At 40.3% G+C, this 13,920-nt stretch overlaps 1 protein-coding gene across 1 annotated transcript; it reads right to left on the reverse strand.

The window, feature by feature from the left end:
- Window positions 1-8,573: 8,573 nt before the first annotated feature.
- Window positions 8,574-12,927, reverse strand: LOC147912117 (uncharacterized). Its single transcript, XM_087425972.1, has 2 exons — window positions 12,871-12,927; window positions 8,574-11,959 (listed from the first exon to the last, which is right to left on the reverse strand). Exon 2 carries the CDS (start codon window positions 11,950-11,952, stop codon window positions 9,889-9,891), a length of 2,064 nt encoding a protein of 687 aa, XP_087282098.1. The 5' UTR covers window positions 11,953-11,959; window positions 12,871-12,927; the 3' UTR covers window positions 8,574-9,888.
- Window positions 12,928-13,920: the final 993 nt, after the last annotated feature.

A 13,920-nucleotide genomic window follows, 5' to 3' on the forward strand; every position in this document is an offset into this window, starting at 1 on the left:
CTTATTCTGCATACAAGTGTCCTTGTGTTTTCTCCCCTGGTGTGTTTGGGCATCTCTGGCAATGCAATCTTAGGTAGTCTGTGTCTTGCAATTCTCTGTTTTAACTCACTGTTTTTATACTGGAGCCATGCTGATATGTGGGAAGGTCTTAGGGTCAGAAAATGTTCTGTTATGTTATGATTAAACCTGTAAAGTTCTGATGGGGCACAATCTCTGGACTATGAACTTCCGAACAGGCTCTTAGCATTTATTCCTCCCCTGTGGTCAAAGAGAAATCCTGAAGAGTCTGGGAGTTGTCTGACTGCTCTTTCCACAATCAGATAAGGTTTTGGCAAATTAGTTTTCTTTGAGAAATGGCCTAAGTTACAGAGCACAGAATGTTTTGTGTGTGTATCAAGTTTTCCCCCCATTTCCTGCATGAAGCATGAGACAATTTTTTCCAGTTTTCACAGGGAAAACTTCCTAGGGCTCCTGGTGGAAAAATACATAAATTATGGGGGTTCACTAAGACTGGACTCCCTAAAGCTTTTAACTCAAGCTAGTCTAATCTGTGTCTCCAGCAAATTCACTGTTAACAGTTTACGTGTTCCTAGAGGCTGCTGCCTCCAGTTCTTTCTCCTTCATGTAAGCGGTAATTCTCTATATTGGCCTATCTCTCATTTTGGGAGCGTTGGTTTGCCGTGTAATCTCATCTCTCTTGGATCTAAGAAGAGGGGTTGCTTTTCAGATTGTTCAATTTTCTCTTGTTGTGAAGATGAGATGATCACTCAGAGCTCTTTACATATCTGAACAGAAACCATCCAGTCACTTCTCTTGCTGTATTTTCCCTTGTGAGACTATTCCATTTTCACTTGTTAATTCTACTGCTAGAGTTCATGTGGGTGGTTTCAAAGTTTTTCTTTTGTGACTAACGCATCTAAAAACATTATCATACTGAAATCTCTGTATTTTGATTTCTTTTCCTCCTCTTATACAAATTCTTTCACCTGAATACATTTCCCATTGGTTATTTTCTCTTTTATCATTGTCCTTTTGGGGGCAGAATTAACCCCCTACCTAAAATGGGATTGGATGTCAAGTCAATGTGGCCACAGGCATCAAGATAATATAAATGTTTATTACTCACAGGTACCTTCTAAGGAGAGCAGGGCAAGGGTAAGTGGGTTGGGGTGGCTTGTGTAGGGAGAATGGCTTCAACCTTTAAGATGTATAGGGGTAGAGGAGCAGGTTTTCAAAGTTTGACCCTCTTAACTATTGGCACAAAAAGAAAAGGGGCATGTGTCAACTTTCCTGATTTATTTATCCATTGTGGGCCAGACAGGGTGAGCAGGTATCTAAGCTCATGAAGACTCAAATATTAAAAATGAGAGCAGTGTCTTTATTAAAGTTCACTCTTGAGGCTTATTGACAGAATGATGACAAATCTCATAAAATGAATTTGAATTTGAATATTAATTGAAAAGTCATGTGAAAAGGACAAGAAATTATAATCAGGGTCACAAAGCCTCCAAAATATCTTTGAATCCTGTCATTGGAGGGTATAGGAGAGAGCCAGGAAAGAAAGTGTCAGTATGGTTCCAGAAATCTGTTCAGTTTATATTATCTTGATGCATGTGGCCACATTGACAGAACATTTTACTAATGTTATTGTTTCATTTCTTGTGTCATTTGTCGTGTTATTGGTGGCACCTTGCCAGCACAGCAGCCTGCCCACAGGCAGCAAGCAGCCCTTTTAGGAGAACAGAACTCTCCCTGGCTGGTTAATACATAGTCCAAACCCAAGTACTCATCAACTACCACGGCTGCCATGGAGTTTTCTTTCATGTAAAATGTCTCAAACATTAGCTGTCTGCTACACATATTTTGAATGTTTTAGACATTTCTTGATTGGCAGTAAGGATGTGCTTGTTGAATGACATCATGTGTGCCTAGGTCAGGACCAGTGACTCCCAGGACGATGAGCACACGAGTGCAAATGGTAGGAAAACAGTACATTCATGTTGGATGGACTGAAAGGGTCTTGAAGGCAGGTGCCCAGAATGAAATATTGACATGCAGGGCACACAGCCTACGGGTGATGTTAGGAGGAAGACCCAGGAGTGGGATATAAGAGTGTGGCTAGGGAGCATGATTACAATAAATCAAAGACCTGTAGGAGTGGCAATTCTGACAGAAAAGTCTAGAATAGAAAGGCTCTACTTATAAGGTGCCAGTCAGCCTGATGATGAGAACAAAATAATAAACCCCAAAGACTGGAGATTGAATGTAACTCAAACAGCAGGAGCATCTATTTAGGAGAATGCAAGTTTTGGCTAAGTAAGCCATTAGGCCATCGTAAGAGCATTGCAGCCTGAGTCATAGAGAGGCACAAGATCCATTAAATACCTTTTCAAGAGCCCGATGTTTTATATTTTGAGACAGTTGATAATACCAATAATTTCTAGAATTTCTTGGTGAGTCCTTGATTCTGGCTTCTGGAGGATCATGTATGATAGGGTGAGCAATTGGTGTATATAAGGTTCTTCCATGGTCTGAGTGTAGCAAGCAGCCCAGCAGAGGGGGTGAGGAGCCCTACAAAGTCTATCTGCCATCAGCTGCAGGGACCCCCTTCCTCCACCTGGACTTAACGTGCATGGATTATGTTACCTGTGACATGTTTTTTCCACATCGGATGCATTGGTCACTCACTAAGTTACCCACGGTAGGGAGGGAAGTCCCTGGAATTTTGCCTAGACTTGTAGGTTAGAGGCCTCTTAGTGGTTTCCTTTCACAGGGGCCCATGGGCCAAGATTAATGCCATCATGTCTGAGGTGTCAGTACGTGTCTCAGAAATTTAAGTGAATTTATCACCCTGAGCAATGAAATGAGCCTCTGCAGACTGAGGTTTAATATGTGCAAAGTGGTGACCTTGATTCATACTTGGGGATTGTGAGGCAAGGTATCCCCGAGTTTTTTATGCCAAAGTGGTGACCCTGGGTCACAAGTTGTTGCTATTGGTGGATGAGACAGCTAGATCATTGGAAAAGGTTCAAGGATCTGTAAAAATGTGAGGAAGAGCTCGATTCTTGGCCAGGGAATTCTCTATTGCTAGCACAAGTACCTGGAGTTTGACTAATCAGTCTGATCCAATCTGTGACCAAGGATGGCCTGTTTGATCCAGGGAAAGAACAGAGCAACTCTGAAGTGGACCCCATCAGGTGTGGTGATGCACACTGTTCATAAAGTATATGAACTCCCTGGTCATTCATATGCTCCCAAGTCACTGCCAAAGTGGCCAATGAGTCTAAAACAGAGGTGACCTCCTCCAGAATGTATTACATCAATCAGAGAAGAGGGGAACACACTTCCTCCTGTAGGTGTGATATGCCAGAAGCACCATTTTTGGCTCTATCCTGTAAGTACCTATATCTCTTCAATGAGGCCTTTGATTAGCAAACCTGATGGGTCCTGCATTTCTGACCCAAGGCAAAATGTGAAGCTGGCTGTGGAGGATCAACTCAAGCCCTGGGAGGGCCTCCCTTTACAAAAATACTCTGTCAGTTGCCATCAGTGGATTCTCTAATTGTGTGTAGCACTGGATGAGCAGCATAATTTTGGTACAAGAATGCCTTGGGCAATTTATGTCCACCATGGAGGTTTGGAGACTCTTAGATGCATTATAGTAGGCTGCTAAAGCCTCTATGGGAAACGGGTGTGTGTAACGGGACACTCACGTATTGACTTATTTAGACAAATTCTAGAGCCATTTATTTCTCTGCTAAAAGTCAATGTGTTTAAGCATTGTTGAATATACAAGCAAGCAGATCTGCTAATACGTGACGTTTCTAGTCACCGTGGCTGACAGAATGTGTCACGACATGGGTTCTACCACTGCTTCCGTGACCTCAGCTCACAGGCCTCTGGCATTATCTTGTGGAAATTTTCCAAAGTGGGATCTGCATGTATTTCTAAGGATGTTTCCAAGTAAGCAGGCATGAGTACGCCTGAGTTGAGAAATGAAGAGCTGGAAAGGTCAATGGATAATAACAGAAAGAAATGGTGCCAATGCGCATTTAATGAGGATATTCCCAGGCAGATCCCACTTAGGAGACACCTTTATGTTTCAGAATCACAGTTATTTCTACAGATCTGTCCACAGAACCTGATTTAAACTCACGGACAGATTCTAGGAGCCCTCTCACTTCACTCCTAGTTATGAGTAGGAGACCAGGGCAGGTGCAACCCCAGAGGGTGTTTTCTCAATTAAGACAGGGTTGCAAGAAAGGCCTGTTGAGGACTGCATTCTTCTTTTCAATACTTCAATTCTTCCTAAGGATCCCACAGTGCTAGAAAGAAGTGTTGAATGCATAAAAATCAAGGATCAAGAGAGTTTAACATTATCCTAACATATGAAAGTGATTCAGTTATTCATTTTCTATTAATTATATAAATATACAATATTTATGTATACTTCTGAATTTTGACAAATGTATAGTAAGCCTGACACTAAAAAATGGAAAATGTGCAATCATCAAAAACAACACTCTTGCGTTGCCCATTTAATAACTCCCCTCCAGTACATCAGTTAATCATTAAAAAAATGGAAGAATAATGATTTCTTTTGCTCTTTATTAAACCTCACAGCTGTTACTTTTCTGTCCGATTTTTCCACAACATAGCTGGACATCTAAGCATATGGAAATGAAAATGGAACAGCAAAATGGGCTACGGGACTTAGTGGATCATTGAAACTAAAAACTTCTAGCTACTCCTACTAAAAGACAGTGATTATTTTCCATTTCTCCTTTTATTTATTTGTTTGTTTATTTATTTATTTTGTGTGAGAAAGATCAGCCCTGAGCTAACATCCATGACAATCCTCCTCTTTTTGCTGAGGAAGACCGGATCTGAGCTAACATCTATTGCCAATCCTCCTCCTTTTTTTTGCCCCCAAAGCCCCAGTAGATAGTTGTATGTCATAGCTGCACATCCTTCTAGTTGCTGTATGTGGGACGCGGCCTCAGCGTGGCCGGAGAAGCGGCGCGTGGGTGCGCGCCAGGGATCCGAACCCAAGCCACCAGTGGCCGAGCGCGCGCACTTAACTGCTAAGCCACGGGGCCGGCCCTTCCATTTCTCCTTTTATACTCAATTAGGATATTCCTCAAAATGATACCCTCCCTCTGCAGCACATCTCAATTATTCCTTGGATGATTGCATCTAAACACCCATAGCTCTTTTTGGAGTTTCCACAGGGAGATCACAGTGGACTCAGATAGATATCACTTTACACATAGAACACACTCAGGATGAGCTAGAGCAGTGCAGATAAATGCAACTGTTTCTCTAAATGGGAGGAACCCCATGGTTTATTGCACATTCAGTCAGTACAGCAGCAACATGAAAATGCCAAAGACTATAACGTTTTGAATATTTAAAAGTAAATAAAAATTCTCTCAAATTATATTAAACACAAAAAGACACCATAAATATCTGTGGCTTAAATCAAACAGGAAGTCTCAAGTCTCTAACAATAATAATGACACTCTCACTCCCTCCTACCTGCACAGAAAACAGCTATACACACTTAAGCCTCCCTACTAGCTCAATGTTATTATTTTAACTCTTCAAAGCTCTTATTTCCGTCTCATAAGACTAGGGTTCCCCATTTGTTGTTTTGTTTTTGTTTTTGTGAGGAAGATCAGCCCTGAGCTAACATCAATGTCAATCCTCCTCTTTTTACTGAGGAAGACTGGCCCTGGGCTAACATCCACACCCATCATCCTCCACTTTATATAGGACCCCTGCCACAGCATGGCCTGACAAGTGCTGCGTCGGTGCGCTCCCTGGATCCGAACCGGCGAACCCAGGGCAGCCGCAGCAGAGCGCACGCACTTAACCACTTGCGCCACCAGGCCGGCCCCTCCCCATTTGTTACTCATCTCTCTTTTCCCACAAACATATAAGCACCAGGACTGCAAGAACTTGTTTGTTTTACACCAATATATCCAAATCCTACTGTGCCTTATTTCTGCCGAATTGGGTACACTGACTCTAAAGTGCATGGCATGGGAGGGATGTGGAAACATTAGCATCAAGAGCATAGTCTCTGAGAAAGAAAGGCTTGATTGGCACAGTGGTCCTGTCTCTCTCCCTTGCTAGGTTTGTATTGTCTCACAATTTACCAAAACCCAAAGGCCTCAGTTGAGTCATAAAGAACGTATTAAAAATATGTAGTACACTAAGAACTGAATTTTTATGTTTTAACTGAGGTACTTTATAATAAACAGTGTCTAATACACCATAGGAAATACGTCAGTGTTTTGATAATAAGTAGGAAAGACAAAAGCTGTTCCAGAGGACCAGGAGCTGCCTGCATTCACTGGAAGGACAAGTCTCATCCTGCTGAAGAGAAAAGTGACACCCACTTCCTTCACCAAAGTTAGACAAAACAAAACTAAGGGTATTTTGTAACCATAACAGTAAAAGTGGTAAAGATAAAATCTCAAATCCTAAAAATGAGTAATAATCCCTACTTCTTACTAAAATGACTGACTGGAACTACGTACAAATTAACTTTAGCTCTACTGTATTGTTTTCAACTTCTAAAAAACAATGATTAGGTTTACCAAAGATAAAAGGTTTACTAAAGGTAGAATTGAGTCTGCCTCCTCACGGCATTCAATGCAGAAAATGACTTAATCCTTGAATAGGAATCACATCATCTAACATACAGCAAAATCTTGTAAGAAGTCCTTCTGAACACCCTGTTACTGTTATACCTCATGGTCCTTTATGGTCTGTGGTCAATCTTACTAGACTTCATTACACCCCTCTCTTTGACTAGAGGTGCAATCCTGCAAGTCACTGGCAAGTAGACACTGACAAAACCATGATTTTAAGTTATGGGTTAAGAATGAATGAGAGGGCCGGCTCCGTGGCTTAGCGGTTAACTGCGCGCGCTCTGATGCTGGCGGCCCAGGTTCGGATCCCAGGCACGCCCCAAGGCACCACTTCTCTGTCCAACCTGAGGCCGAGTCCCACGTACAGCAACTAGAAGGATGTGAACCTATGACATACAACTATCTACTGGGGCTTTGGGGGGAAAAGAATGAATAAATAAAATCTTTAAAAAAAAAAAAAAGAATGAATGAGAAATTACTTTCATGACAAAGATTGTAACTTTATTTATTTTTTTTTATTTTATTTTTTTTTTTGTGAGGAGATCAGCCCTGTGCTAACATCTGCCAGTCCTCCTCACTTTTTGCTGAGGATGACTGGCCCTGGGCTAACATCCGTGCCCATCTTCCTCCACTTTATAAGGGACGCCGCCACAGCATGGCTTGCCAAGCGGTGCATCGGTGCGTGCCCGGGATCCGAACCAGCGAACCCCGGGCCGCAGCAGCAGAGCGCAGGCACTTAACCGATTGCGCCACTGGGCTGGCCCAGATTGTAACTTTAAAAGAATAAAAAATACAGTTTGCCTGAGTAAAACATACCTGAATCTGTATGTACATGATAAAATTGACTCACCATATATAATAATTAAATGAAGAAAATTGAAAAGTGTATCAGAAAATCCATAATTTAAATGGATTTTAATATATCCTCCAAGGAAATGAGAACCACAGTAATATTTACTAACATACAATGGCTTAGAAAACAGTTGGGAGAATATATCAATGAAACAACTACAGGAGCACTCATTTCACCAAGAAATGCACATAGTATTAATGACACACAAACATTATTGAAAACACATTGAGGGAATATGTTCAGCTACAAGTAACAGGAAACACTCACTGTCTTCCTGACATGAGAAACGTGATCATTCTCACGTGGAAGAACTGGGTCAAGGCAGCCGCTGCACAATGTAGCAGAGACGCAAACTCCCACATTGTTCTTTCTATGCCCCATTGTAGACGTCATGGTGAATCAGGAAAACATGCTCACTAGCACTATTAACAGCACAAGATGTTTCCTACAGAAATTAGACCTTCTACAGATATCATCCAGAGAAGAGGAGAATCAGAGAACACTCCCAACCACAAAAAGTGTGAATTAGGTTTCTGGTGGACACAAGAGGCTGCACAGAAAATTCCTAACTCTAATGGATCTTTGATGTGAAATTTGTGAAAATACCAGTGGACAATATATCTCTATGCAAATGGAAATCAAACAGTTGGTGGTGGTATTCAAGATACTCTAGACTAGAAAGGCAAAGAATTCAGAAAATGTGATGGAAGATGGTGTCTTCCAAGCTCCTATGTAACTGTCTCTCTCCTTGCATGGCAGCTCCAAAATCTAACTAATGTCTTCTTTGCTTCTGCCTTCCAAATCTCATGCAAGTGAGGCTATTGGTGAATTCCAACTTGGAACCAAAAGGGGGATGGATTCTTAAAGATCTACTTCTTAATATTACTCTCATTGACATAATGCAATACATGCATGACATGTCCAGCTCGCGATTTTGTTGCCCTAGCACAGGACCCTATATAATTCAAAGTCTCTTCACCAAATACCAATCAGAAGGAAGGACAAAGAGCAAAGGGCTTAACATGAAAATAATTCACAAGAAAGTATACTCTTTGATACACTTGCCATACATCAAAATTTATTCCAACTGTTTAATAGTATAGAAAATAAAAAAAGTCTACTATACCCACTGCCCCAGAAAAGGAGCTTTCTCTAAGAAAGGCACAATATATACAATGGATTAGGCATATCTGGGAACTGCAATACAAAGACAGTAAGAAAATCCCAACAAATACAGACTGTCATTCTCAATTGTCCCTAAACACAGAAAAATGAATACACTATAAAAAAATTGAAGAGAAAATATTATCAGTTGATTTAAGGAAAAACCACTACTTAGTAATCTTATGTACTATTGATCAAGGATGACTTGCAGAATGATCTTACCTCAATCTTCATTTCTGAAAGTACTTAATAGAAATCCACAATCCAATGTCACACTTTAAGAAAGATCCTTCGTAAGCACAATAGGTTTACAAATTTCATAACAACTCTTTCATGTTGCAAGTTTTCTAGAACAGCCTACACATTAATTCCCATCAAATTTTCTCATGACTTATATTTGTATTTCTTTTTAGTGGGAATTACACATATAATGGTGTAAGCCATGTGATGTCTTTCCTGTGTTGTTCACATCCAAGATGTTGGAACCAAGGGACTCTTTTTATGCCTTCATTAAGATCTGTGATGACAGAAGTCTTTCCACGTTCATTACTTTTACATGGTTTTTCTTCTAGTGTCCATTCTCCCATATCCTCAAAAGTTTGCATGACAAACAAAAGCTTTCCCACTTTCCTGTTATTCACAGGGTTTCTCTCCAGTACGAGTTCTTTCAATTCTTCAGAGAGAACTGGGAAAACAAATGCTTTACTATATTTTGCATATTCATACGGTTTCTATCCAGTATGATCTCTTTCATGTATTTGGAAAATTTGATGAGAACTGAAGACATTCCCATTTTCTTTCTTTTTTTTTTTTTTAAAGATTTTATTTATTTTATTTTTTCCCCCCAAAGCCCCAGTGGGTAGTTGTATGTCGTAGCTGCACATCCTTCTAGTTGCTGTATGTGGGACTCGGCCTCAGGATGAACGGAGAAGTGGTGCCTCGATGCGCACCCAGGATCCGAACCTGGGCCACCAGCATCACAGCGCGCGCACTTAACCACCAAGCCACAGGGCCGGCCCTCCCATTTTCTTTATATTCATAGGTTTTCACTCCAGTGTGATTTGTTTCATGTCTTCGGAGTAATCTGGGATACATGAATGCTTTCTCACATTCCTTACATTTGTAAAGTCCATCTCCAGTGTGAACAATCATGTGTGATTGAAGGCTTGAAGGATCTCTAAAGGCTTTTCCACATTCCTTACATTCAAAGGGTTACTTTCCAGTATGAATTCTTTCATGTACTTGAAGAGAACTGGAAGAAATGAATGCTTTACTGCATTTTTTACATTCATATGGTTTCTCTCCTGTATGAATTCTTTCATGTACTCGAAGAGAACTGGTACAACTGAATGCTTTGCCACATTCTTTACATTCATAGGGTTTCTCTCCAGTGTGACTCCTTTCATGTATTTGAAATGCACTAGGAGAAACAAATACTTTCTTACATTCCTTACATTTATAAGGTCCATCTCCAGTGTGACAGATCATGTGTGATTGAAGGCCTGAGGGAGCTGTAAAGGCTTTCCCACATTCTTTACACTGATAGGGTTTCTCCCCAGTATGATTTCTTTCGTGTACTCGAAGAGACTTGGAATAAAGGAATGCTTTACTGCACTTTTTACATTCATATGGTTTTTCTCCTGTATGAATTCTTTCATGTACTCGAAGAGAACTGGTACAACTGAATGCTTTGCTGCATTCTTTACATTCATATGGTTTCTCTCCAGTATGACTCCTTTCATGTCTTTGAAATGAACTGGGATGAATGAATACTTTCCCACATTCCTTACATTTATAAGGTGCATCTCCAGTGTGAGTGATCATGTGAACTTGAAGGGTGGTGAGAGCAATAAAGTCTTTCCCACAGTCCTTACATTCATAGGGTTTCTTTCCAGTGTGACATCTTTCATGCATTCGAAGATTTCTGGGATGACTGAATGCTTTACCACAATTTTTACATTCATAGGGTTTCTCTCCAGTGTGACTCCTTTCATGCGTTCGAAGTGCACTAGGAAAAACAAATACTTTCTTACATTCCTTACATTTATAAGGTCCATCTCCAGTGTGACAGATCATGTGTGATTGAAGGCCTGAGGGAGCTGTAAAGGCTTTCCCACATTCTTTACACTGATAGGGTTTCTCCCCAGTATGATTTCTTTCGTGTACTTGAAGAGACTTGGAATAAATGAATGCTTTACTGCACTTTTTACATTCATATGGTTTCTCTCCTGTATGAATTCTTTCATGTACTCGAAGAGAACTGGTACAACTGAATGCTTTGCTGCATTCTTTACATTCATATGGTTTCTCTCCAGTATGACTCCTTTCATGTATTTGAAATGAACTGGGATGAACGAAAACTTTCCCACATTCCTTACATTTATAAGGTCCATCTCCAGTGTGAGTGATCATGTGAACTTGAAGGGCGGTGAGAGCAATAAAGTCTTTCCCACAGTCCTTACATTCATAGGGTTTCTTTCCAGTGTGACATCTTTCATGCACTCGAAGATTTCTGGGATGACTGAATGCTTTACCACAATTTTTACATTCATAGGGTTTCTCTCCAGTGTGACTCCTTTCATGTATTCGAAGTGCACTAGGAGAAACAAATACTTTCTTACATTCCTTACATTTATAAGGTCCATCTCCAGTGTGACAGATCATGTGTGATCGAAGGCCTGAGGGAGCTGTAAAGGCTTTCCCACATTCTTTACACTGATAGGGTTTCTCCCCAGTATGATTTCTTTCGTGTAATCGAAGAGACTTGGAATAAATGAATGCTTTACTGCATTTTTTACATTTATATGGTTTCTCTCCAGTATGAGTTCTTTCATGCATTTGAAGAGACCTGGAAGAAATGAATGCTTTATTGCATTTTTTACATTTATATGGTTTCTCTCCAGTATGACTTCTTTCATGTATTTGAAGAGACTTGGATGAAGCCAATGCTTTACTGCATTTTTTACATTCATAGGGTTTCTCTCCAGTATGAGTTCTTTCATGTCTTTGAAGAGCACTGGGAAAAATGAAGGCTTTCCCACATTCCTTACATTTATATTTCTTCTCCCCATATTTTTCACAGTCATATGGTTTGTGTTCAGTGTGACCAGTAACGTGCCTATTAATGGATGAATGATGCATGAAGACTTTTCCACATGCTCTATCTTTACATGGTTTTGCTGCACTAGTTTTCTTGTTCAGATCAACATTTGGAATAAGGATGAAGTTTTCTCCACATTGACTACCCTCTTCACTTTCACAGAGTCTCAACACCATATGACTTCTGTAAAACATAAGAAGTACATTATTAATCATTGCTTTATTAATGATCTTTATATTTGTTATATTTATTATAATTTATAGGAAAAGTTCAGGTTTTCTGCCTTGTCTGAATTCTCTGAAATTGAATATACTGAATGCTCCACAAGAGGACTTCACCCTTTCTATTATCCAAATGGTGATATTCATATACAGGATTTATTAGAACTGTTTCCAAGTGAATTTATTTTGTAAAAGCTGCACCTGTACCTCACATTTCAGAAGGTATATTTGGTCAAAATTTTCTAAGAATAGCTAAATTTTTTTTTTTTGTGAGGAAGATCAGCCCTGAGCTAATATCCACGCCCATCTTCCTCCACTTTATGTGGGATGCCACCACAGCATGGCCTGACAAGCGGTGCGTTGGTGCGCACCCGGGTTCCGAACTCGGGCCACCAGTGGTGGAGCACACGCACATAACCACTATGCCACGAGGCTGGCCCCTAAGAATAGCTACATTTGAAGCAAGGGTTATTCATTTTGTTTGCTTCTTTTTAAAATTTTGTAACATATCAGGATTCTCATGTGAGACATTACTTTTTTTTTTTTTTTTTTTGTGAGGAAGATCAGCCCAGAGCTAACATCCGTGCTAATCCTCCTCCTTGCTGAGGAAGACCGGCTCTGAGCTAACATCTATTGCCAATCTTCCTCCTTTTTTTCCTCAAAGCCCCAGTAGATAGTTGTATGTCACAGCTGCACATCCTTCTAGCTGCTGTATGTGGGACATGGCCTCAGCATGGTCGTGAGAAGCGGTGCCGTTTACAGTGTGCGCCTCGGGATCCGAACTCAGTGCAGGCAGTAGCGGAGCGCATGCACTTAACCGGCTAAGCCACGGGCCAGCCCAAGACATTGCTTTCTATTGTGAGTGTGACTCACCTTAGTCTTCTCCCCTGGCTTTTGTACTGATCTTCAATGTCATGATCTTCCCTTGTTTTTCCTGGAAATGCAGACTCCAGGCAGTTGATCTCCAACGTATTGGAAATTATACAAAAATTTTAGATTCTAAGACCACGATGAGCTATGACCATTTCAAGTTTATTTTACCAACATCTCTCCCTTCTTTCCCATTCTACATCTTGGAACAATGTTAATGGGCAAGAAAACATCCTCGTTCTCCAATCCTTAATTGGTGAAGTGAAGGAAATGTCCTCATTCCCCTTACTCTACAGGAGTGCCAGGTTCCCTGAAGCTGCTCTCCTTAACATCACATCTCTGTAGAGTTTCTTCTGTGAAGGATCCAGTAAAGCCCACTCTCTCTGGGGTGAAGTTCACAGCCACATCCTCAATGGCCACTGAGTCCTAAAACATCACAAAATATGTGTAGAGTAGGATGCGTGAAAGGCTGACAGTTAATGGGGGAATCTACATTCCATTTCTCTAGGAAAGTTACACATGATTCTGTCATTACTCTCTAAATATATATTCTATGATGTGATCATCAAAAACTCTTTTTCTGTGCACACTCATCAATTTAACAGCATCATGAACACATGGAAATTATCTACACATTTTTACTGTGATCACATTTCATGATATTTCTCTGTAATGCAGGTTCAAGAGCATGTTGGGAAATGACAGAAATGCCATACAATGAAACAAATATAATTATGAAACGAAAAGAACAAAAAAGACAGAGTACAATATCCATTAAGCCTAGGGACAACTCTCTTTAACAGAAGTACATTACAATACACAGGTTTGGAATACCTGGAAGGAAAAGAAAGATAGAAAGTAATAGGAGGAAACAAGTGAAGTAATAATCACCAAAAATGATCCTAAAATTAACGATAGCCAGCAAACTGCACATCCAGCAAAATCCCAGAGAACAGTAAACATGATAAAACCTCAAAAAAAAAAATGCACACCCCAAGAATATCATATTCAACTAGAGAGAAATCAAAGAGCAGCGATATTGAAAAATGACAA

This window comes from Ceratotherium simum, chromosome 39 (genome assembly GCF_057802395.1).
Source record: "Ceratotherium simum simum isolate JZ-2026a chromosome 39, ASM5780239v1, whole genome shotgun sequence".
Classification (NCBI taxonomy): domain Eukaryota; kingdom Metazoa; phylum Chordata; class Mammalia; order Perissodactyla; family Rhinocerotidae; genus Ceratotherium; species Ceratotherium simum.